This window comes from Columba livia, chromosome 3 (genome assembly GCF_036013475.1).
Source record: "Columba livia isolate bColLiv1 breed racing homer chromosome 3, bColLiv1.pat.W.v2, whole genome shotgun sequence".
In the NCBI taxonomy this organism is placed as follows: domain Eukaryota; kingdom Metazoa; phylum Chordata; class Aves; order Columbiformes; family Columbidae; genus Columba; species Columba livia.
In genome coordinates, this window is record NC_088604.1 from 115,480,553 (window position 1) to 115,507,477 (window position 26,925).

The 26,925-nt window shown below is 41.7% G+C and overlaps 1 protein-coding gene and 1 long non-coding RNA gene across 7 annotated transcripts in view; one reads left to right on the forward strand and one right to left on the reverse strand.

The window, feature by feature from the left end:
• The window catches only part of MACROD2 (mono-ADP ribosylhydrolase 2), an 869,250-nt gene extending 858,275 nt beyond the window's left edge, over nucleotides 1–10,975 (reverse strand). For 2 of the 6 annotated variants that reach the window (XM_065059857.1, XM_065059852.1), the window contains exon 1: nucleotides 10,728–10,975. In XM_065059857.1, coding sequence (XP_064915929.1) covers nucleotides 10,728–10,773 — 46 coding nt within the window. In that variant the 5' untranslated portion in view covers nucleotides 10,774–10,975. Of the gene's footprint in view, nucleotides 1–10,572; nucleotides 10,683–10,727 lie in introns of those variants that run through there. The other 4 variants (XM_065059851.1, XM_065059850.1, XM_065059855.1 and 1 more) reach the window with 3 other exon arrangements.
• Nucleotides 10,976–11,194: 219 nt separating this feature from the next.
• Nucleotides 11,195–26,102, forward strand: LOC110364885 (uncharacterized). The gene is made up of 2 exons (XR_010471914.1): nucleotides 11,195–11,626; nucleotides 13,335–26,102. It is a non-coding gene; the product is annotated as an uncharacterized LOC110364885 (long non-coding RNA).
• Nucleotides 26,103–26,925: the final 823 nt, after the last annotated feature.

Consider the following 26,925-nt stretch of genomic DNA (forward strand, 5'->3'; position numbering starts at 1 on the left):
ACTCGCGCTGGGATTTTTACCATAAGCGAAAAGAAATCTGGCCGCAAAAAGAGGGCTCCCGAGGAACCTCCACCCCCTCCCCCTCCCTATGATCCCCCGCCAGCAGCGAATCCAAGGCCCTCCTCTCCCCTTATGCCTTCGGCTTCTGAGGAGGATTCCGATTCTTCGGGGTCACTTAGGGGAACCCGAAGACTCACGAGGAGTCAAGCTAGGCAGCAAACGACATCAGGGGCAGGACAGCAAGCATCATCAGAAACAGGGCTATACCCATTACGAGAAATAGCGATGGGAGGTCCACAACCCGGAGTGGGGTTTGTGTCAGTGCCTCTAAATTCGGGGGATGTAAGAGAATTTAAGAAGGAAATGGGGAATTTGTTAGAAGATCCCTTAGGAGTTTCGGAAAGGGTAGATCAGTTTTTAGGACCTAATTTATATACCTGGGATGAACTGCAAGCTATTTTAGGGATACTATTTACCGCAGAAGAGCGGGAAATGATTCGGAGGGCTGGGATGAGAGTTTGGGACCAGCAACACCAACAAGGGCCGGGTGCTGACATTAAGTGGCCCCAGCAGCGTCCTAACTGGGATAATCAAAACCCGGAACACAGGGGCCATATGGGAGATCTTCGCACTATAATCATCCAAGGGATTAAGGAATCTGTCCCTCGAGGGCAGAACATAAATAAAGCCTTTAATGAACAACAAAAGAAAGATGAAACTCCCACAGAATGGTTAGAAAGACTAAGAAAGAGCTTGCAGCTTTATTCTGGGATAGACCCGATGACACCAGTCGGGCAAGCTCTTTTAAAAACACAGTTTGTGGCGAAGTCATGGCCGGATATTAGAAAGAAGTTAGAAAAGTTGGAAGATTGGCAAGAGAAAGGGTTGGATGAGTTGCTAAGGGAAGCACAGAAGGTTTATGTGAGAAGGGAGGAAGAGACTCAGAAGAGGCAAGCTAAAATTTTAGTAGCGGCAGTTCGAGAGGGACAGAGGACGGCTCCACAGAAGGGAGGGCCACCACGCATAGGTGGGAATGGGCCACCTCAGGGAAGTCAAGTCGGACTGAAGGACTGGAAGGAAATCGAATGTTTTTACTGTCAGAGGAAGGGACATATGCGAAGGAACTGTAGGAAACGTATACAGGATGAGAAAATGTATTCTGCCGAGTAGGGGTGTCAGGGGCTCTATCTGCTGGGGACTTCTAAAACAACAGAGCCCTTGATAAAATTGAAATTAGGTCCCCAGCACCAGGAGATGGAATTCCTGGTAGATTCAGGGGCAGAAAGATCTACTGTCCAAACTGTACCCTGGGGATGCACTCCATCCTCGGAGAAAGTACAAATAATAGGAGCAAAAGGAGAACCCTTTTCTGTACCCATAATTAAAGGAGTGGAAGTAGAATCCCCATCCCGGATAGGGGTAGGGTCCTTTTTATTAGTATCTGAAGCTGAATATAACCTGTTAGGAAGGGATTTAATCGTCGAATTGGGAATTAGTTTGGAGGTAAAAGATCGAGAATTGAAAGTAAAACTGTACGCTTTAACAACCGAAGACGAAGCTAAGATCAATCCTGAAGTATGGTACACTCCTGAGTCGGTTGGAAAATTAGATATTCCACCAATTACAGTGACAATAACGGATCCGGAAGTACCAATACGTGTTAAACAATACCCTATATCACAGGATGGGAGACGCGGGCTGCAACCAGTCATTAATCGATTGTTACAACAAGGGTTACTAGAACCATGTATGTCGCCCCACAATACCCCCATCTTACCTGTAAAGAAATCAGATGGGTCCTATCGTCTAGTACAAGACCTCCGTGAAGTAAATAAAAGAACAGTAACTAGATTTCCGGTAGTGGCCAACCCTTATAACCTATTAAGCCAAGTGTCCCCAGAGTTGACCTGGTATAGTGTAATAGACCTAAAGGATGCCTTCTGGGCCTGTCCTTTGAGAGAAGAATGTCGTGACTATTTTGCCTTTGAGTGGGAGAACCCTGATACCCATCGGAAGCAACAACTTAGATGGACGGTTCTTCCACAAGGATTTACTGAATCTCCAAACCTCTTTGGGCAGGCCCTGGAACAAGTCTTGGAGAATTTTGACCTGGAACTTGGAGTAGTTTTAGTACAATATGTAGATGATCTATTAATAGCTGGAAAAAGTCAAGATAGTGTGCGAAGCACCAGCATTAAGTTATTAAATTTCCTGAGTCTAAAGGGTTTAAAGGTATCAAGATCTAAACTGCAATTTACCGAGGAAGAGGTAAAATATTTAGGGCACTGGTTGAGCAAAGGGACTAAGAAGCTGGATCCAGATCGAGTAAATGCTATTTTATCCCTCCAGCCTCCCAAGAATAAAAGGCAGGTGCGACAACTTTTAGGTCTTTTCGGCTACTGTAGACAATGGATTGAAAATTACAGTAACAAGGTTAAGTTCTTATATCAGAAGTTAGTGGGGGAAGGTCTGATGAAATGGAGTACAGAAGATGATAAACAATTAGAAAACTTAAAAGCTGATTTAGTAAATGCCCCAGTACTGAGTCTGGTAGATGCCCGAAGACCTTTTTACTTATTTGTTAACACGGAGGGTGGAACAGCTTTTGGAGTCCTAACACAAGAATGGGCAGGTAAAAAGAAACCCGTAGGATATTATTCCAAATTATTAGATCCAGTTAGTCGCGGCTGGCCTACCTGTTTACAGGCCATAGTTGCTACTGCTCTCCTAGTTGAAGAAGCTGGAAAAATAACTATGGGAGGGGAATTAAAGGTATACACACCTCATAATATACGAGGGGTATTGCAGCAGAAAGCTGACAAATGGATTACGGATGCTAGGTTATTGAAATATGAAGGGATCCTATTGCACTCTCCTAAGTTAGAGCTTGAAACCACTAACTTGCAGAATCCAGCCCAATTTTTGTATGGGGAACCGAGCGAATCTCTTTCCCATGATTGTATCAGGGTAATAGAATATCAAGTCAAAATAAGAGAGGATTTAGAAGAAGAGGAGTTGCTATGTGGAGAAAAATTATTTGTAGATGGATCATCGCGGGTAGTGGATGGAAAGAGGAAATCAGGATACGCCATAATAGATGGAAATAGCTGGACAACTAAGGAGTCAGGTCCGCTTAACTCAGGATGGTCGGCGCAGGCTTGTGAGCTGTTCGCAGTATTGAGGGCGTTACAGTTGTTAAAAGATAAGAGAGGAACAATATTTACAGATTCTAAATATGCGTTTGGGGTGGTTCACACGTTCGGAAAAATTTGGGAAGAGAGGGGACTAATGAATTCTCAGGGTAAAGGATTAATACATGAGACCTTAATAAAGCAAACTTTGGAGGCATTAAGAGGGCCCAAACAAATCGCGGTAGTTTATGTAAAGGGCCATCGGAAGGGAACCTCCACGCGTATAAGAGGGAATAATTTAGCAGATGAGGAAGCTAAGAAAGCTGCGTTACTGGTGATAAAAGCAGTTGAACAGGACTCTGTACAAACTAGGTATGCTATGAGATTTACAAATCAGGAAAAGGAGAAATTGGGGCAAATGGGAGTAGTCGAACAAGAGGGGAAGTGGTGGCTACCTGATGAGAGGGAAATGCTCCCGAAAGGAGTGGCTTGGCGAGTTTTAAGAGAATTTCATAGGCAAACCCATTGGGGAGTACAGGCCCTGGTAGACCAGTTCGCTAATAAATATATGACCCTGGGAGTGTATGATTTAGCAAAAAGAATCGTTGGAGAATGTTTAACCTGTCAAAGGATAAATAAACAGTGTCTTAGGGAAAGAGTCCCTGGGGGGAGGCAACTGGCCAAGAAGCCATTTGAAAGGATTCAGGTAGACTTTACGGAATTACCAAAGGTAGGCAGGTATAAGTATCTCCTAGTTTTGGTAGATCACCTAACTCACTTTGTCGAAGCCTTTCCGGTAGTTCGGGCCACTGCGAGGACAGTAGTAAAAATATTATTAGAGCATATCATACCTAGATATGGGATCATGTCAGTTATTGATTCGGACAGAGGACCCCATTTTACTTCCAAAATAATTAGAGAAACGTTAGAAGCTCTGGGAACCAAGTGGGAGTATCACACTCCTTGGCACCCCCAGAGTTCAGGAAAAGTTGAAAGGATGAACGGAGAAATTAAAAAGCACCTGACCAAATTAATGATAGAAACCAGAATGAACTGGGTAAAGTGCCTCCCCTTAGCCCTCTTGAATATAAGGACACAACCGAGGGCTGATACAGGACTTTCCTCCTTTGAAATGTTATATGGAATGCCCTATGATTTGGAGAAACCAATCGAACACCCTAAAGTGGAAGAAAAGATGTTACAAGAATATCTTATAGAACTCATGAGAAGGAGGCAAGAACTGTTAAAGCGAGGCCTGGTGGTTCAAAGACCACCTTTAGATGTAGCAATACATAGTATTAAGCCGGGAGATCAAGTACTCGTAAAAACATGGAAGGAATCATCGTTAACCCCTCGCTGGGAGGGACCTTTCCTTGTTTTACTCACTACAGATACCGCAGTCCGCACCGCGGAAAGAGGATGGACACACGCTAGCCGAGTAAAAGGTCCTATCCTACATACAGACTGGGAAGTCACCGGTGATCCAGATGAGTTGAAGCTGACCTTCAAGAGGAAACAGACATGTGACGCATAGCCCTGGACACTAGGCTTTTTATGGACAATTGTAGGGAATTACATAAGTCGCCCTTCGCATGTCCTGTATGTAAGCAATGCAATCTGTGAGTACGTCGTGTGTGTAACGGGTGCGGGATACAGCAGTAAAAAAGTCCAGACATTTGGGAAATAACCAAGAGAAAGTGTTCCAAACCCTGTGAGGATTCGGGACAGTGGCAAAACCCTTGTATTTGAAGATAGCCCTATTGGGTTCAGTATTGGAAAGTGGGTTGTGACAGAACAAGGAGAGAATTTAGGAGGCAGTCCCCTGAAGACTACAACTGCTGCCGAGAAGATAACTTACCCGGCTACTCTGAAGCAACAGAGTAGGCCCAGGGCAAGGCAGAGGGGTATCCTTGTGGGGATTGGCAAGTGCCTCCGAAGACTTCTAAAATAAAGCATCTCCTTAAGCAGAACAACCCTCAACAAAATGAACCTCCACTGGCTGATTTTCAGCCAACCAGGGGCCAGGTCGCTCTCCCTAATCCTCCTTACCTTACCGGTAATAATAGCAATAAACCAGGGGAGTTCCCACCAACCTTTTAAATGGACTCTCTATCGATGGGAGGACCAAACGATAATACAACAACAGACCACATCAGGGTCACCTTCTTTTACTGTAACCTTATGCCAATTAGTTCAAATTGAGCCATGCTTTAACAAAATAGGGTTTATATGTGCCCCAGTACAGGACCCTCGTATTGTAATACCCCAGGACATTATTACTGCACTTACTGGGGGTGTGAAACGATTGCTTCAAACTGGCCAATTCCTCGGGCAAATACTGATAAGTTCTTAAGGGTTGGATGGGGACCTGCAGGGTGCACTCCTCCCTCGGGAGAAAGGAGTTCCCTACAATTAGCTCCCCGCGGGTACACCCCACCCGATGGCAACTGTGAATATATATTCCTTAACGTAACAGATCCTGAACATAGTGGATGGTTTGTTGGAAAAACCTGGGGAATGCGATATTATCAACCGGGTGCTGATCGAGGAGGCATGTTTCTCATAAAGAAAGAAGAAGTTAAACCGACCTCTCGAGCGATAGGTCCCAATCCAGTAGTAAAATCGCCTCCCTCTCTGGGTAGGGAGACAAAGACAGTAGAGAGGGAGAATATAATAGTAATAAAGGAAACTGTCACTGAAGCCTTGAACTCTCTGAATATTGAAGCCCCGGAATCTTTGAATCCTTTATGGGGAATTATCCTGGCTGCTTATCAAACTCTAAACTATACGCAACCCAACTTAACCATGGGTTGCTGGTTGTGTTATAATGTTAATCCACCCTTTTATGAAGCTATAGGGGATAATCGTCGGTATACCATAAGCAAGGAGTCTGTGCCTATTCAATGTCCTTGGGAAAAGCAGAAAAGAGGGATAACTATGCAACATGTAACTGGGTTAGGGACTTGTATAGGTAGAGTACCAAATTCCAAGAGACCACTTTGTGGGAATATCGTACTGAGCCTTAATGAAACCACAGGATATATTATTCCTCCGAATGGAACAAAATGGATATGTTCCAGGACGGGACTTACTCCATGTGTGTCTTTAAAGGTGTTCAACAGTTCCCGAGAGTATTGCATGTTAGTTACCATCATCCCAAGGATATTGTATCATCAAGAAAATGTAATGTATGATATTTGGGATACAGGGCTCCATCGTACCAAACGGGAACCCATTACAGCCATTACTCTAGCTACGTTGCTAGGGTTAGGGGTAGCCGGAGCAGGAACAGGGATAGCTTCACTTGTTCAACAAAATCAAGGATTCAATTCCTTGAAGACTGCGATAGATGAGGACCTAGAGAGAATTGAAAACTCCATAACCGCCTTAGAGAGGTCTCTAACCTCACTATCTGAAGTGGTGTTGCAAAACAGGAGAGGGATGGATCTCCTTTTCTTACAGCAAGGTGGACTATGCGCTGCCTTGAAGGAAGAATGCTGTTTTTATGCAGATCACACAGGGGTAGTCCGAGACTCGATGGCAAAATTAAGGGAGAGACTGGAACAGAGAAAAAGGGAAAGAGAAGCTGCAAAAGGGTGGTACGAGTCTTGGTTTATTCAGTCTCCGTGGCTAACTACATTGCTATCCACAGTAGCTGGACCCTTGATGATATTATTACTCACCCTAACCTTTGGACCCTGTATCCTAAATCGACTTATTAGACTAGTTAAAAACCGTATAGAGCGGGTACACCTTATGTTGCTACAGAAACATGGAACTGATGAAGAAGCTGAAATAACCTTACTAGCCCGAAAAGCGGTAACTCGATTTGATCAACAAATAAATGAGTAAAAAAAAAAAGGGGGGAATTGTAATAAGTGATGGTCAAAATTGTTAATGTTGAACAAATCGAGTAGGATTCAATTGTATTATGCATATTATTGTAAGCAGTAACTGTGCTTGTGCGAGTTTGATTATGTTTTGTAGAACCTTGTAGTAGTAGTTAAAGACAATGCCATAAATACCAGGACTACCAGGTGGTGCCATAAATAACAGGACTACCGGATGGTGTCATAGATAACAGGACTCCCGGATGGTGCCACAGATAATAGGACTCCCAGATGGTGTTACAGATAACAAAGCGCTCGGATGTTGCAACAGATAACAAAAGTTCCAGAGACGGAAATTCCCAGCACGTAAACGAACGTATAACGTATATAAGCACATACGAAAGGTTGATTTGGTGTGCCTGTTGGTGGAACTGAGCTTCCCCCGGTCACCCAGCGCTGTTTTGCCTAATTACCGCTTGCTAAATAAAATCGATTGATTGACTCAGAATCGATTGATTGGCTCTTATTTATAACAAGCCATTTAGTGAAAAGTAAAGCCTCAAAGATTGTACAATTGTGACGGCTACTGCCAACTGCACTCTTCTTCAGAACTTGCTATAAATGGACCAACTTCTAAGAAAAGAAAGAAAAAAAAGAACACACATCCCAGTGACCCAACACCGCAAACAACCCTGATGCTTCAGCAAGACCCTGTACCTGATTTTTCCAGCTACATCCTCCTCTCCCTCCCCACCTCATCAATACTTAGTATGAGCTCAGCACAAGATGCAGAAGAGCTTTTCCCTTTCCAAAAGGAGGGGGGGGAAAAAAAAACTATACTCATACACTAATCAAGTTTCTGGGTCTGTTTTTACCAGCGGCACTGTGCTACTATTACCATGCTAACAGTTTTTCTTGACGCATTAATCACTAATAAATGCTCTTTGATGATTCAGGAGTTTTTAGGGGTGTAGGGGAGGGCTAGACCCACATTATTGCCTTTAGCATAAAGCACTAGACAGACATGAAAATATATTTTCATCTCAAGCTGAAGGAGCAGTGAGTAAGCTAAACATGGAAATTGCTTCTCAGATCAAACCTTAAGAAAAATAACTTTCATGGGTTTTATTTGCAAAATAAGGTTTTCTATTTATGCAAGCTGCAATTACCACAGTCCAATAACCAAAGGCAGGTTTTGAGCACAGACTCGGTTATTTATTTTGATTTTTCTTTTGACAGTATTACCAATTTCTTCAGTTGACAAAAACATTTCTCTCCTATTATTCAGGCTTGGTATCTTAATTGGATATTTACACATGCAAAAGTAAAGCTAATGAGATTAGGATCACCATGATGCACAACAGATACACACTTAACTCCACTACTTGATCTTCAAGCAAAACACCAAGTATCTAAGGTGCGCAGTGGAACTACCACAGCAGGGGAAACCTGAGAGTGTTTCTGTGCATGTCAGGTTTGAGAGACTGACAGGCAGAAGTTCAACTGCCCTTTGCTGAAGAGGTTACAGAGCCAGTTCAGTGCCTTCAAAACACAAGCTCCTCTCTCTAGTAAGGTTTTATAAAACTCCGCTCTTGCAAGTCAGCAGGAAGAATTTAAACTGAGTCTGAGTTGTATAGGGACGTCCCAGAAGATGCTTTCACCATCCTCAGCTACAAGTAGTTTTCTGCATGTAGCTTTATGAAGTGCCTTGAAAGCTTGCGAACAGACCAGTCCTGTGCTGTAAGACCGAAATCAACTCCAGTCCTGCTCCTACTCGGTTTCAGCTGTCCTCAAGTAAGATCCACCCTGGGAGAATGGGGACCAACTTTTAATTACCAAGAAAGTAATTAAGGAAAGTAAGCGTATTGTCAGTGGGTTTGAACTCAATATTTAGCAACTGGCACTTTTTAAGAAGAAAGTTCTGCAGAATGTAGCAGGCTGAAAACTATTGCGCTCAGAGCTTCCTGGGAAGAGCAGAACCAGCGAGCACAGCAGCTTTACGAGGGTTCAGGAGCACCTGGGAAAGGCAAAAATGCACCTAAGAAATGATTTTATTTCAAAAGTGCAGTCTAGGTAGGAAGTTGGGTTTCTACAGTTTTCCTCTGTAGCAAAGAAGGCACTTGGTAAGATCAGTCACACAGGGCCACGAACTGAAGAACAAAGCCAACAATAAACGCTGAAGTTTTTTCTGGCCTTCTCACTCAAAATACCCAGGGCCAGCATCATGAGCACGGTGCTGGAACGCAGTTACTGGAGCAGAAGACTGGCAAACACTGTTCGTTCTCACTAGACAAAGAGACACCGCGTTCTGGCCAGCCAGCACTTGCAAATATGCTGCCCTAGAGAGAAAAATCTCAGCAGTAATCATAAGCTCCGGTTTGCATTCAGCAGCATCGCCATACCGATGGAGACCACCGTCCTGACAGCCGAGACAAGCAACGCGTGTCTGCCGTCCAGGTTCCCAGCTTACCCTTCAGCCCCTCCGCTCAACCCTCCTGTCGAGGGTTCGAGTTTACAAGCCAGGCTGCGAATTCACACAGGCAGCAGCAGAGCTGGAAGAGATGAACAACGGGAGCACTCACCAGAGCCTACAAGAAACCTTTCCCCATCTGTCCCCAGCACAAAACCAGTGGTTTTTTGAAGGTAACAACATAAAGCATTAAGAAGTTGCACAGGGAAAGTCAGTTATAGTTGATCACACATTTGCAAGGCCTGAGAAGATTTAACTATTGGAAACAACTTAGACATCTGACAAAAATTTGTTTCCTCACCTTAACTACACAAACATGCTCTGTAAGGCAGTTTTGAAAGAAAAAGTACGTAACAAAACTTGCTTCCTTTGAGAAGAGTTTGGCAGGAGCAGCTAACCTGCAGAGAGCTCAGTTTATTTCTGTTTTAACGCTTTTTTCCCTCAGAAACACGCACTTGATTTCTGCCACAGACAACAAGGACAAATCCCCTCCTTCGAACTAGTCTTCTGCCTTCTTGGCTTGAAATGCAGACACAGCCACAGGGTTGGTGGAAGACAAGAAAGAAAACTTAGAAGTGATCAATATAAAATATCTAAAGGGCAAAGTTTGCGTAAAATGCTTGTCCCATGGTTCTCACACTCTGGAGTTGAACGCTGGGGGTTTATAAGCTGACACTACACAGGCTGGGGACCCTTAAAAAAACCAGAATAAGTATTTCTTACAGGGGGCTGTGTGTGTTTTGCAAGCCCCATACCCCCAACGCTTCACCCTGGCTGATCAACGCCAGAAACTACACTACAGTGCATTTAACCTGCCGTACCAATAAACCATTTTTTCCCCCTCTGAAAAACATACGCATTAAAACGAGAAAAAGGCACGTTTGGGCAGCACGTGCCCAACTTTTCGGCCTGAAACACTTGCCCAAGGTGACTCGGGGGCGGGCGGCCCTGAGGGGCACTTCCCACCCCCACCGCCCTTCTCCTCACGGGCAAAGTCAGTCAGCGACAACCAACGCGGGGGGCAACACCTCAGAATTCCGCAACCCGGGGTCCCCCCCGCCCCGTCCGTCGGAGGGGTGCGCGGTTTTCGGGTGTTTCAGGGCGGAGAGCCCGGCGCACCGCCCTCCCCCCCTCCCGTCACCTCAGCCCAGGCGGCGGGAAGCGCCGCCAGGCAACTCCCCGGCGGGGCGGCGGCTCCGAGGGGACAGGACACCCCCTGCACCCCGCACAAGTCAGCGGGAGGTGGAGGCGGGAGCAGCGGGCCCGGCACCGTGCGGCGGGAAGGGCGGTGAATACCTTTCTCCTCCCGCCAGGGCTTTTTCCGCTTGTTGCCGGAGTACATGGTGCTGTGGCTGGCGGCGGCTTTGAGCTGCAGGTTCCCCAGGCTCACGAGGGGGTGGAGGAGACGCCGCGCCAGAGCCGAGCGCTACCGACGCCGCCGTGCGCCGCCGCTGCTGCCGCTGCTCCCGCTCCCCGCCGGCTCCGGCTCCGCACCCGCCGCCCGGCTCTGCACGGCGCCCGTCAGCTGGGTCACGCCTCGCTCTAACCCGACACCCCCGCAGCGCCCGCCCCCCTCTCCGCCGCCCGTTGGCTCCGCCAGACGCCGCTCAGCAGCCCCCTCCTCCGCCCGCCGCTGCCGCCGCCGCCGGACCGGGCCCGGCGGACGCACCGGCCAGGAGGGGCCTGAGCGCGGCGCCGGTGCGGACGGCGGCGCCGGGGTGTTTTGTTTTTTGACCGAGAGATGCGTGTGGGGCCGCTGGGACCGGCGGTTGTGGGGGGGTGCTTGGGTGCGACAGTGGCCGCCTGCGCGCGGTGCCCGCGGCAGCGCTCGGTGCCCCCGCGGGGAGGGAGGGAGGGACCGGGCGGGCACCCCCGTCCCGCCGCCGCCCCCCGCCCCGCCTCTTCCGCGCTTTGCTTCCGGGTTGTCGGCCGTTACCGAGAGCGCCGCCGATTGGCCGGGAGCCGTTGCTAAGTGACGGCGTCGGGGCCCGTCGGGGCCAAGGCCTGCGGGCCGGGGGGTGTCCCGGGGGCGGCAGAGCCCGCCCCGGTTGGCCGAGCGCTCCCGCCCGCGTTCCATCGGCTCACGGGGTTCCCCCGGCGCGCTGTTGGTGTAGCGAAGCTCGGAACTCCCCGCACCGCTGCTGTGGAAACCACCGCTCATGCCGCAGGGGTCAACGTCCACCCGGGGACTGAAGGTCAGGGAAGCCACGTACTGTTTTCCTTACTGAGACTCAGTTTCCTTGTCTAAATAAACACACAAACTTCTGTAGACAAAAGTGGTAAATACAAAAGCTTCCTGGCAGCTGTACAGATCCTCACTTGCACCTACATGGAGGTAAAGGCTCTTCCTCCTGCAGGAGAACTGGCTGGGCCTGGCCTCCCCAGGTTAGGAAGGATGAGAATGAGGGGTCTGGAGCATCTTTCTTCTGAGGAGAGAATGAGAGAGCTGGGGCTGATCAGCCTGGGGAAGAGAAGCTGAGATGGAATCGCAACAATGCTTATAAATATCTCAAGGGTGGGTGTCAAGAGGATGGACCAGACTCTCTTCTGTGGTGCCTAATGACAGGATGAGGGGCAATGGGCACAGAATGAAACACAGGAGGTTCCATCAGAATATGCAGAGAAACTTCTCTGCTTTGAGGTGCCAGAGCCCTGGAAGAGGCTGCCCAGAGAGGCTGCGGAGTCTCCTCCTCTGGAGACATTCAAACCCACCTGGACACATTCCTGTGTGATCTGCTCTGGTGAACCTGCTTTAGCAGGTGGGTTGGACTGGATCATCTCCAGAGATCCCTTCCAAATCCAACCAGTCTGTGATTCTGTGGCTCTGGAACACAGTGCTGGCAGGTGCTTAACTTGGAGTCACAAGGGGCTGGGGACAAAGGACGTGCTCCTGACCTTCCTCTGTCCTGTAACACAACACAACTCCACCTATAAGGAGTAGTGCACAGTGGGACGTAGATGTCAGGTTGAAGTCAAGCATAGGAAGGTGTCCCCATCTGTCCACATGAAAAATGCACCATCTCAGCTAAATCATACAGAGTATATTAAGCATACCTTCGGGTCAAGAACGGGCTGTTTGCTTGACCTCTAACACAGAAAGGTGAGGGTCAACGGAGCAGCATTTCAACTTCTTTTCTCGTAGTTTCTGATTAACAAACACACCTCTACCATTGCCGTTAATCTTAGCTCACGGTACAATTCCTTACAGCAAAATCCTTAGTCTTATCACACTGACACGAGGGAGCACTTTGGTTTACCTTTTAAACAGTTATAAATCAGACTAAGATTCCTCTTACACAGAATATTTTAATATTCAGATTAGATCAGCTCCTAAGGGAACACCATCATCTTCCGTCTTTACTTGATTTCCTCACTTTGCCCAGGTGATGTGCTTCGGTAGCCCAAGCATAGTTCTCTAATCTTGATAATAAAAATGAGAGAAGCCAACAGGTAACAGGCATTAATAAAAAGATACCTTGGTTTAAATCATGCTTGCTTGCGTGATGTAGAGCAAATATTTGAACCCATATCACTGCATATTTACCAAGCTACTGAATATTCTAGTGTCCTGTGGGATCTGTTCCACATTTTGTAAATCAACGCTTATTGGACCAGAAAGGGAGAGAGAGAAAACTTAAGTCTCTTCCTATAAAGGGCATCTGCACACATTCTTCAGTTTCATTTGTAAAAGCAGCTACATCAATCATAATTTTGGAAAATAGGTAAAGAAATTATCTACATATACAAAAGAGAAAAAAAATATGAAGCCTGATGTTTACACCAGCACCAAAAGGGAAGACCATGTAAAAGATAAGAGTAAAACTTTCTTCAACTTAGAAATGTTCAGATGTTCCAATTCCAGTAGGAAAATTATTATGGCATTTTACTTTTTTCCCCTCCCAGGTGCTGGTCATACCATTGATTCCATTGAAGCAGTGAGAAAATATGTCACTGACTTCAATATGAGCATGACCTCTCCTTCACTTCTCACACTTGTTGATTCTGGAGGCCTTAAATCTTCCGAAGATCACTGATCCGCCAGGTCAAGTAAAATTGTAAGTCATTTTCCAGCTAACTTGGGTTAGGTCTTCCACGCTGTTCCTGGAAAGGAACAAAACGTTCAGCTTGGTAGATATGAAACATGAATAATCATTCCACAGCTGTCTGCAAGCATGCAATTCCCACAGCCAGAGCTAGAATAATATATGGGAAATCAGCTGTTAGAAATGCTGTTTGGGGAACACACCTAATTTCTTTATAAAGAAAGATGTTTTTCCCTGGTTGACTACATGTGATGCCTGCCGCGAATGAATTTTAAAGGGACAAAGGTACAAATGTATCAGAGATTTTCTCTGACAAGTTTGTGGCTCTCAGTCAGCGGAGAAAAGAAAACGTCCACATGACGAGAATAATAATCCCGCTCCCTGGATGCTGGCAGCAGACTAACACACGGCAATGAACTCCAAGGAAAGCAGCAACAAAATATAGATTGTCTTTTTCTTCCTGCAACAGACTAGCAGGCACAGAAGCATAACATTAAATATAAATACATTTTATTCTCTTTTTCATAACATAGCTGATCGGAGATTTAGCCTGAAGTGGAAAGTTTGCCCATTGTTACCGGGCAAGGAAACAAATAGCGTCCTAGAAGCGGAGTGATGCTTCGACACAATGCTAATTTGTCTAACACACAATACAGTAATTAACTCCTGCCTCTAGGCAGACACTTAACTGTCCATGTAAATGGATGAGGTTGTTCAAGGACGACACTGGATTTACAGCAAAGAGGCAGACTGAGCACGAACAGAAATCCCAGGAGCTGCTAATGGAGAACAAACCTACACAAAAACCACCAGCGCAAGGGCCAGAAAAGAGCAGAAGCACTATGACAGAAGCGTGGAATTCAAAGACGTGAGAGAAGCAATTGAGAGATGTAATCAGAAGTATTAAACATGGTGCGAAAATTTATCTAAAAAGCAGCATTTCGGTACTTGGATGAAAACCAGACAGACTGCAAAACAGGAGATGATTTTTTTTTTTGTGAAAACTGTTGTGAGCTGTATATGTGGTAGGCTAAAGGAATGCTCAGAGGGCTTTAAAATGTTTTGTTAAAACAATGAGCATGAAGATGAGACTGATAGGGAATGGGTACTTGTCTCAAGATCTGGGTGTATTTAGTCCACCCAACGCCTAGTGAACACACTGGTGACATTCTGCAGCCAGGAAAACTGGGAAACGTCCAAAATAGCATTGAAGAGATATATAACCTGGGCAGAATATAGGTTTCTACTAATAACTGTAAAATTAACATTTAATATACGCATAAAGTAATGACTGGTTAGAGAGTTCCTGTTAGAGATATAATAGGAAATGTAAATTAATACAGGAGTGAATAAATGTGCCAAAGGAGAGCTGGAGCCTCAATTCAAACTGCAGGATCATCCAGCCAAACCAGCATGAAGACACCTATATACAGCATTACAATCGCCATCAACCATTGTCACCAAAATCAAGGCAGATTCCACATGGAGCCTGTAGCGGAGTAAAGCAGAGATGGGGGTGCCAGGAGGAGGCAGGTCCTGGCCACTGGGCAAGCACTGGCTCCAAGGGGTCAGTCACGGCGTGCGGTACAAAGCACAGCAGAAGAGCGGAAGGAGGAGGTTGCTCCAAGATGCAAATCCTAAAGGAAGAATAAAAATATCAGTTGCTGGAGAAATGGAAAAAACGTTTGGAAAATTCTATGCAAAGAGATGCGGGCGCTTCGATGTGGCAAACCAACACCACATTCATGAACGCGCCACGATGCGGGACATTAAAACTGAACGCTTTTGTGGGAAAAGCCTTAATGTTTAGTAAGAAGAAAGTTTACATCATCTTCATCACAGAAGAAGCTGGCAGAAGCTGCTGCCCCATAAAGCAGTTTAAAATACATAAAAAGAAAAAAGTAGATATGTTCATTTTACAGGTCATGCAACGTGAGTTACCTGGAATAAATTCTTATTTCCTTATGCTTCACTTCAAAAAGTGTGTTTATATAGATAATAACACTCAGTTGGCTGTAAATGCCAACCAAAAAAAAAAAAGATTGATTCTTTGGTTGGTTGGTTTTTATTAAAAAAAAATATAAACCAACAAAATAGTATACAAACTGCAAACAGAATCAAGAGATAAACTATGTTTTCAATCTTTTTACCTGGAAGTTTTTTTTAATCTCATCTAACACAAAACATTGGAGTTGTTCTTCTCTCTCCTTTTTTTAACTAGAAGTTGCCTTGGTTATGAATTCATTTCAAGGGCTTCTTGTGTGGCTACAAAGTTAAACACTGGGGTACGGAACAACAAAATAAATTAAGAGAAATTAAAAGGACACTAAGCAGTCATTTTCATTGTGTATAATGGAAAGTAGTCCTTTATTTCTTCAGTATTTACACCGTTTATTCAACTTTTCATTGAATACAGTGAAAAAGGTAAAGATGAAATTAAGAAGTCTTACATACTCGTAAGTAATTTTGAATTTTCATAATTAAATATCATTGTAATTAATTGATTAAAAAATTAATCACAAATTTCAATCAAGATTAAGATTATTTCCTCCATTTCTAGCTCGTTTAGAAAAAAGGCAACAGAACGTTACAGACAGTTTCACATGTTAAGAGAAAATTCCTTCCTCTTGTATATGAAGGTACTTTTTTAAACGTATAATTTCAGTAGCTATTAAACCAAATTGCTTTATTATACCAATACCAGAGCAATATAAAAATCTAAAATGGGTTTATAAATTATTTATATTTAATAAAAATGTATTTCAAGCACCATTATTTTTATTTATCCAAGCTCGCTTGTGTAGCAAACTGCATGTTATGCATGGCCTTGGTTTGATTAAATCCCACCGCAGGAAATTCAAATGCAAACTTAGAGCCCCTGTGTATTAACCATCAAGTCTCTCCTGTCCATTTATATCATATGCTAAAACTGCTGAGTCCTTTTCACAAGGCTTTCACAATACCATTGATAAAATGTCACCTTTTATTAGCACATTCATTCTCAGATACACTAACGTGCATTGAAAACATAAAATGCACATCATTCATATTTGATTTGAAAGTTACATCCTACCTCCTGAACTTTCAAGCTGCTAGTGCACTTGGGTCAAGATTCTGTTAATAAAATGCTATAGAATAGTGGCAGGTAGAGAGGGAGTTAACTGACTACAAGCATTTGATAAATTGGTACCTGTAATTTCTATGGTTTGCTGCCTTGGGCAAATGAGCTCAAGAGGAGGCAAGTAACTGCAAGACCCATTTGTCCAACTGGGTGATTGGAGACAAAGATGAAATGCAATGTGCTCACGTGTTTCTTACAGCTTTACGATTTTAATTCGTTTTGTCAGAGAAATACACTTTGGTCCATCAAACAGTGTGATAACTAAACTATTCAAAGAGAAAAGGAACATTTCTGTCCTGTTGATATGTTTGTTAATACGATTTAGTAGAGATATGATTTCATGAGCAGTCAGATGCATAGTTTTTCAGTTTAACCACTAAGGTTATGCTTGTGTCTAGAAATGGTCATTTTTGATAGTAAAGAAATAGAATATTAAACACACAAAACAAATAATTTGAGTTAATTATTCATATCATCTAATATATACACATTAAGTGACTCTTCTGACAATTAAGACTTATTTTCTATTATTTACATATACACTTGTCTATTTGATTTATTTGTTAGGCTTTTAGAAGATAAATTTGTAGATCATTTGAAGTCAGACCTATTTTAAGTCAACTATTTTGGAAAACATTATTCCAAAATAACAGTATCCTAATGCTATAAATAAGCAGAGCGTGTTCCCAAGCTTTGCACAAGTCCCAAAACTTAATTACAGTTTTGAAGTCTCAGTATGTGCACCATGTGAGACCAAGGCATGTTTTAATTATTGCAATGGCAATACCGTGTTGTACCTGAGTTCTGCGCTCTGGGGAACGCTGCTGTTCACACCAGCCATATCCTATGATCGACATCCATGTCTGCAAATGCAAAGGACAAGGAGCTTTTCAGAGTTTCCAAAAGAACCTCAGACAACCACATTTTTATGTGCAGCAGAGCGACCAGAAAAAAGACAGGAACGTTCAACTTGGGCTTCTCTCAGGTACCAGCATCATATGGAAGAGATAAAAATACAAGTAAAGAAACAGCAGGTGATCTAGACTGAAACTGCCTTTTGCTCCTGGAACTGTTCTTGGCTTAGAGAGGAAGAAAAGAGAAGTGTCCCACCTCGGAGCTGACACAATGGAGTGGGGAGAGGAACGCCAAACTGGCACCCTGGTCCCAGCTATAATTCCAGGGACTTTGCCACATGTGAGATGTTTGCAGTTGTGATGCCCGTGCTTGCACAAGCCTTTTCAGGCCTCTGCCTGCAGCTGTTGGAAACAGAAATACCTTTTGGCCTCAGTCATTCTGTATCAGAATAAACTAAGATGTATTGCAGAAAGTACTTAATAAAGAGGAAGAACTTCAAGCGGGAAATCACTTTTCAGTATGACACTTGAAAACGTGGGATTCCTGTTCAGCCTACAATGTCCTCAGTCAAAAAAAGGAGATTGAGAGCATAAATAGAATGAAACAGTCAGAGTGACCTCAACACAGAAGAGGAAAAGAAAAAAAAGCAAAGCTTAACTATATGCTCAAACTCGAAGTACATAAAAGTAATTTGGCATCACTGATGTATGGTACCACCTTTGGCAACTTGACCTCTGCTGGCTGCGTACAACCTGCTTATAATCAAGAGAGTCACATCATCATTGCAAGGACAGAAGATAATTAAATGTGATCAGGTCTAGCAGAGGAAAGCATATTAATCTGCAGTAGTAGAAGAAATATTTCTTAATCACAATCTTCCTTAAATGATTGCTTCCTTGCCAGAAAAAGAACATCCTGGCATTAGAAAGGTTTACATAGGTTGACTTTAAGAAGGGGTAAACAGATGATTTTGTTGTTTTGGTTCTTCCATTGTCACCGCACTCATCTACATTTATTTGTATTTTAAGGCTGCAAGGGGCAGAGAGTGAGTGATTTATTCCAACACGCTATGCCAGATCCCCAGAATACAGCTGAGCAACTGGGACTCGTTGGGCTGGGAACTAATTGGTTGCTAAAAACAATAAAAGATGGGAGTACTTTTAAAAGACATCTAACATGCTGATTAGATAAAATTAGATTGAAATGACATTATTAAAGAAAGCTTTCAAGTGTCAAAAATGAAAGAAGGTCATATAGTCTCCACTGAGGAAATCTAGATCTCACCAGAGGGGACATCCACTTTCATTATTCTGCTATTTTATCTGTTTTGTCTTTCACAACAACTTTTCAAGCAGACAGGGAAAAAAAAAGAAAAGCTAAGAGATATGGTTGAGAGTTGAAAGAATGAGCACAGAGAGTAGATAAAAGATTTAAGAATTGGAAAGACAAGTTAAAATTATATATACTGGAAAGTTGGTACAAAATAGTTATTGATGAAAAGTTGAATGTAAATGTTATGCAACTTACTACTTTCATTAAAAGCGATATCATGCATCATCAAAATCAGTGGAATTATACTACCGCAAATATATGTTTAGTTCTCATATAAGAAATAACTGAATTAATATTTCAGCTCATTGCTTTTCCACCTTTCTCCTTTGTTTTGTTTATTTTGGCTTCTTTCCCCTCAAATGATGCCATCTGCTCATGGTTATCCATTTCTGACTGATTCTGTTGTTTTAAATTAATCAATTCCTACCCACCTTTTGTAGTTCGAAGGCAAATCTCTTCTCAAGGTTATAAAAGTACATCTGCTAACTAACATGAGCGAGATAGTGCTTGTGATACATGCGGAATTAGAGCTAGAAGAAAACGAAAGAATTACAAATTCACTGTGGCTGGAGGGCTGGCGGGAGGTCCCTACTCCAAGTTTTTGCCTAAAGCAAGTTTGTGCTGAATTCTCATCAGGGTGCTCAGGGCTTTTACATGTTGGGTGCTGAAAAACTCCAGGGATAGCAGCTCCACAGCCTCTCTTGGCAACCTGTCCCAACTCCTGATAGATATGCTGAAGTTTACCACCATCTTTCTTGCATTTTCATCTTCAAGATTTTTAAAATTAGCTTATACAATTTAAGTCCAATTAACTGATGTACCACAAAACATAAAACTATAAGAGCGTATCACTTTTACGCAGTACCTTCCTTGCATTCCATTTTGGCCTTCATACTGGATTGTGAGGCTTTCAGACAAAGAATTGTTTCTCTTCACTTCTGTGGAGCCCAACATGAAAACAAAACAAAGGGGGGGGGGTGTGCTTCAACTTTGTTGAAGCAATGACATGGTTATTTTCCAGGCTATTTTTCTTTCTAACTTTACTCTTTTGTCTTCTCTTTTATTTCGTTTGCTTCACCTAACCTTTCCTGTTACTTATTGCTCATTTTTGCATTAGTAGTACTCTTGAGTTTTATCCCCTATAAATACAATGCTTATTCCCGCTCTTTTTCTTGGAATGCTTCTAGCATTGCAAAAGCATATATATGTTTTCCTTATATTTATCTTAATGCAATACACCCCATATCCACTTCAGTACTTTCCTCTCAACTAAGCTGTTCTAAATGATTTGTTTGGTGTGAGGGTAGCACAGTAATGTAATGTAAATAACTGCTTTACCTCTGATCACCCGAGTATCATAACAGTTTGTGTACTGGTTTTAGTTTATGTTATATCACCTGGCAAAAATAGGTTCATAATTTGGGAGTGCAATTTTTTAGGAGATTTGCAATAATACTCAGACTGAATGCTGGTGATTAAAATGTCCTCCTCATCAATTGTATTTTATTGCTTTGTGTTACTAAATAGCATGTTAATGTATCATTGGCTTTATAGCACATGAAATACTAGGAAAGCAGGATATTTACATCATATTTCTTACAAAATGTTTTCATTCAGACTTTCATTTTTTATAGTACTCATCACCTTTAGTTTTAACATACATTTTAGCTCATTACAATATTTTTTGTTGCTAACATATTAGTGGCTTTTCCTAATGTGCCCAAATCAGTGCAAATCTTGTTATTAGCAAACCGTAATCCACATGGGTTTCTTGATCTGCAGGAATCAGGTTTATTTTTATTCCTCCCCTCAAGAAATCAGCCTGTGAGCTTAAGAGCGCAGCCGCCTGCACTTACGATTTGGTTGTCCCACCCTGGCCACCACAGATGTCAAAGGCCACGTGCTCCCAAGTGACTTGTCACCAGAAGTAGCAGATGCCAGGTCTGCACACAGCAGCCAAGTCCAGCCACTGTGTCACAGTACTGAGCAGGGCCACTGGTGGGACACACGCTCTGGTGTTTGTCCCCAGGCCCCCAGCAATGAATTTGGTAAACGGTCACTACCTCACAGAAATCGTGCTCCCTCCCACCACCACACACCTTACTACAGGTGGACTTACTAGTTATTAGCTGAGCCACAAATGTCTCTCATCTTCTGTCCATCTTTCTGGTAGCTGGTCACCAATACAGAAGTGGTCAGTGAAATACATTTGAACACGTAGCATCTGAAACGGGTAGAACAAATGTGAGCTCATTTTTAACTCCTGAGTCTGAAAAACTGCTTCTTACAGTAAGTGTTTTCTCATGCGACAGTTAAAAATTGCAATTTTCCATAAAATTAATTAAATTATGATACAATATAATTATTGTGGTGAAATATATGATTATTCTTAGAAAAATTAAATAGCAATAAGCTGCTGTTATACACAACAGCATATAATGTCAGTGTCTTGTATATTGCTGCTTGTAGGGCAAGAAACTGAAAAGTACTCCCCAAGACTGATAAATCAGTCCAGGTTCTTACACTAGCAATCTGGTGGAAATGGAAATTCACCAAATACAGCTACAGTTGCCCCACAATATTTGAGTAAAACTACATTTAGCAAAGTGGTCATTAATATTGGATCTGCTCATTTTTTGTATCTCACTCAATATTCCATAGATGTGATTTGTGAAGATGCCACTTATTAAATGTTCAGTTTTGAGTGTTGAGCTATAGCTGTGATGTATATAAGAAGTGCTTATCAAATACTCGCTTCCAGATGCAATTATTTTAGTAGTGCATTGTCAAGGTTTAAGGCACTCATCTTATTTGAAACAAGAAACTTTATCAAAGAAGGTTCTTATCTATGAACAGTATTATTGTAGGCTGCTCTCCATAAGCTTTTTATTGCTAATCTTTTTCTGCTAGAGATATGAGCGTATTTTAGACTGAACCTTCTTTTGCTGATGCTTTGCATGTGGAGTAACAAACAGTTTTACCAATATACAATCCACCTGAAACCAGTGTGTATTTATCAAATATTTCAGTTAGTTCTTTGAACATTGGCCTAAGTTGCATTTGAAAACCATGTTAACTTCTGTGGATAGGTAAATGCCATCAGAAAGAAAAATCCTGTATTTATCATTAAGATTTTCTGTAGTTCATGAAATACATTGTACACAGCTTTCTGTGCACAAAATAGGTATTCTAATTTTTAAAAATATTATGATTACAGACTGCGTCTGTAAAGGTAGCAAAACAATTTTCATGATGATTTTTCACACATCTTATTTGTTGATCATTTCCCATATTTAACCTCACCCTAAACATTAAAAACCACAGAATTTTATGAAAAAAATATTGGTTAATCATAACAGATTTTAAAACACAAACACCTCAAACATACCTTCTCAGATCTTAATAGTAAAATGCTCCTTCTGGCAATCTAATTGGACAATTTAGTGTCTTGTAGAAGGAAAACCAGCTACTCAGACAAACAAAGAAGTTCGATAAATCAGTAGTTCATGTTGTAAACTCACGTCTCTGCAAAACTTCAGTCTCTTCACATTGCTCTAGTTGTACAAAATGGGGTAGAAATAGCCTCAGGGAAGAATCCCAGAGTAATGAGGTTAGTTGAAGAAGAGCTGACAGAACAACTCTCTGTCAGTCCCCCAACACTAACCCACACATGTAGGTGCAGCAGGTAAAATTCACCTGGATCAATCAAAAGATCAGCTACAATTTACCTATAGATAAATTGTGTTTTCTACTTCTGTTTTTCTGGTTAAACATAACACTTAAGATAGCAGCAGAAGGTACACACCAGAACATTCAGGAGATGTTAAAATGCTAGATTAACAGTGGACTTAGAAATATATCGCTACAGCTGCCTTTGCTGTAAGTTTTCACAATATTCCCCTTTCTATAATAACAATATCTGCTTAACTTTAAATTTTTTTTCTGTATGAAATATGGAAAAACAGAATACATTTTAGTTCGCCCTGGCCATTTGATGGCAATATACTTGCTAGATATACAATGTCAGAAGGATAATTAATTGTGACATTGCCAAAGGGACACAACACTTCTTCTGATAAATTCTTTCCATCTTTCCAAAGGGTTACAGCCTGTATTGCAGCTTTAAGCTGGTTTATTGCCTAGAGCAAATTTGATTTTCATAGACTTACACAAGCTATGGAAAAGGTGATCTAGAATGGTTACATGCTTAAAATGTGAAAAACCTTCCAGGGAAAATAGAAAAGCTGCCGCACTTGAACTTCTTCATGCAAATAAAGTCTTACCTGAATATAAATGATGTACATTCTCGAACAAGACTGCCAAGCTGAAAACAAAACACATTATCAATATAATACCAAGATAATATAGTTTGATAGACATTATTTAAAGCCTAGATTAAGAAGGCCAGTAGAATGCAAATCATGCATAGAAAGAAATCCCAGAAAATAGAAATACTAGCAGTAGTTACTTAGCAAAAATCAATTTAAACCCACTCTAAAAATTTAAAGTTCCAACTTATAAACCCTAGGGAATTTTTTCATTATTTTTTAATTAATTCTCCAGTATAGACATAAGGCTGATATCAAAGTGCTTTTGAAAGTACAACTGGCTTTGCTTGATGAACCAATAAAAGCAAGTCTAGCCAAAATGTTCATTTACTGATGCTACTCTGCCAGCAAACTGTTTCATATGTATTATCCAGCCTCATACGAGATCTGTTTCTGCCTTTCTTTCTATGTTTAATTAGCCATCACCCTCTACATGCAATTTCACATTATGTTATTCAAATCGAGTTCTGCAGTGATTCAGCAGTGATACCTACAGGTTTATACTGTCTGCATTAACCTGACTTTCTTTGGTACGCTATACTATAGCTTACTATAAGTAAATGGTATAGAACTGTTAAAACTGCTCTGATGTTAGAGTCTTCTTGGATTCTCAGGGTATATTCCTGCATCCGAGCAGGATTAGAGAGAAGCCTGAAGGGGTTTTTAGTCCCAAAGAGCAGCTGCTGCAGACAAAAGTCACTGCTGCCCTTAATGATGGTTGAATCGCACCCAGGGTCATAAATGCCATTTCAAAAGTGAAGTCAAGTTCCAATTGAAAAAGTAATGCCTTGAAAGGGAAAACTAAAATGGGATAAGGAACCACCTGAACACAAGAAGCTGCGCTCCAAATTCTGATTAAGTTATAGTGAGGATACTGAAATGTTATTTCTTCGAAGAATTATAACAATCTCCCTTTATAGAAAAGGTTTTTATAGGAGTTTCCTTCTGGAAGAAAAAGTAGATCAAGAATAGGTCCAAACACAAAATCACAATGAAGGGCATTAACATGATTTATATCAGTAGGCACAGAGAGTGTTTTGGTGGGTGGAGGTGAGTGGGAAATTGTGTTTTGTTTTTAAATAAGGAAACACCAGCATGCTTTTCGGAAACCACCAAAATAGTTCAGTAGTCAGCTTAGATATGAGAAAGAAAAAAACTGCAGGGAAAAGCAGAATTTCTGTTCCTTGGCTTAAGAAACAGCTTCTGCAGGATAAAAACTGAAGCCAGGTTTCCTCTTATAGCTCAAATTCCAGCGATAGTAAAACAAGCCATATAGCTACTCTCTCCAGATCTGTATTTATCCCCAGGCTGTCACTAGAGGCTGTGCTGACTTACAGGGAATGAAACCTGACGTGACCTTTCATATGTGGGTAAGTCAGGCCAGGCTGATGTGAAATACAATCAGGCAAACGTGTAGAAAAAATGTTTAAGTGATTGTGATGCCTATGGCACTAAATGAAACAATAGTTTGAGAGGATTTCAGTGAACTTTTATGTCCTTTAACCAGGAATGTAACACTCCTCAAAGCACATAAAGAAAGATGTCACCAAAATGTGGGCAATGTTAGCATAAGACAGAACAATGATCCCTAAGAAAAAACAGCCTTCACGCTATACCTGTCATGCTTGTATGGACTGACAAAAGTCACTGACTATAGACTAGACCTCAGTTATTTTGTCTTTAAAAATGCCTGCCTAAGAAATTTTAATTTACAGCCATATGGTGGCTCAAAAAGCTTTAAGTCAGAGATTTTTGACTGTGGTGAAAAGAAGATATTTACTGTGTTTAAATAGAAGAAAACAGTACCTTTACTTTTAAATACACTACTTTGATACCGTGTTTAGCAAAATTAATAATTGCCAAAGAAATCCTGGACACTACGCCAAAGCAAACTTTTGCTCTGCAGTGAGAGTGTTTCACATCATCCACTTAGCTGAGTGGTCAACAGCAAAGTGTTGTCGATCTCCAAACATTAACCACAAGTACCTGGGCTAATGTCTGGCTTGCTGTGGTCCAACTATGATGAGACGGGGAGCAGCTTCACCTGGGCCTTGGAATTTAGGTGGAGAAATGGCAACATTTCACAACGTTACTACGTAGTTAACAGACCAACCTATCTCCTTAGAGAAAGCCCCCTCCATTATTGTATTTACATTACATTTGACAGATATTATACTTGGAAAGATTCTGATTTACTTACTTATTGAGACATGCTTTGGTTTCAGGTTTGCAAGTTCTATAAACGTGTTGACTTGGGTGAAATAATGGTGGTGCGTAAGTGTAAGCAAATCCATAAATCTGGAAAGGAACAGGATCCTCGAATAAGAACAATCAAGAAACATTTTAAATAGTGAAAAAAAAGAAGCACAGACAAAATTATTAACAGTAACAAATGGATGACGTAAATGTTTACCACACAACCATTCCTTTTGCTTTTGGTTTTCTGCAAAATTAGCAAGTATTAAATAACATTTAACTTGAGATTTCATTGGTAACATGGGAGTTCTCATACCTGTTGCTACTAAATTCCTAGTGCTAATAAAGCAGAATCTCTAAATACTTATTGAAGTGTCTTCTACTAAACAGAAAAGGAGCTGTTACCCCTGTTGATTAAAAGTCAACACATACAGTGTACATTTTCTTGACGATCGCACTATCTGCTGCTATGAATTATAACCTATTTTTCTTCAATCTAAGAATCCCAGATTCCTTCAGCTTATACAATATGTGAACATATTTGTGCCACCTCAAAAGTAGATAAGCTGAATTCTTAGATGATTTATTTATGGGATTTCAGTCTTAACAAATGTTGCAAATGCAGCTCAGTAGCAGCATGACAAGACTGTTTAATGTATACCCTATATATTAAGAACAAAAGTAGAGAAACAAGTGACATTTTATTTCAGTTATTGCTAATGTGAATGATGTATGATATCTAGAAGTGCATATAAATGTATGTATACCTCAAAAATAAAAATGGTTTTGAAAGAAATGATGCATAGTTTCTTTTCTTATATCCAGGGCACACTGATTGAAATTCCAAGGTTAAGAACATAAGACATAACCTCTCTGCAAGTTAACAGCCTTGGCTGTAAGTAGTTGTTTTCCCCGCATGCTGTTTGCCTTGTGTAAAGCATGCTGACAGCGTAAGACAACAGAATTGCAGAGCTTTTCGAAAACTGATGTCTCTAAAAAATTTAAAGCACTAAGTTTCACTTTCTGATACTTTTACTTGTTATATCATGTCCACTCCAGATGTCATGTGTAGTTAATCCAACATTAACAAACAGTTTAATGACAACAAAATGAGGATTGTCACCATGGAAATCATAGTAAATGGTCATTTCTCCTTCTCATTTCACACATACGATATTAAAAAAATACTCACGCATGCACCAAAAAACTACAAGTTGCAAGTAAAGCACATGTATAGATGGTAACGTCTCTCTGCTTGCAGATCAGGTGTGGAGAACTGCACTCCCCCATCTCTTCTTCCTTACTATCATGATAAAAGAGGACAATGAATCAGTCAGTAAATAGAAGTATTACACTTGACTTCTGGGTGCTCACCTTTTTATCCTACAAACACAGCCTGCTCTCCCAGTTCAGCATGTTCATCCCATACAGGTTTAATTTTGAATTCTTGCTTAAAGTTACTTCCATATGGTAAAACGTTTGAGCATTTGCTTATACTTTTAATTGAATGTTTTTTTTTGAATGCGGGCCCAATTCATCATTGTTCGCTTAATTTGCATTTGGGAATAGATTATGTATTTTACAGAAAGGTTTTAAAAAATGAGATTATAGATTGTTTC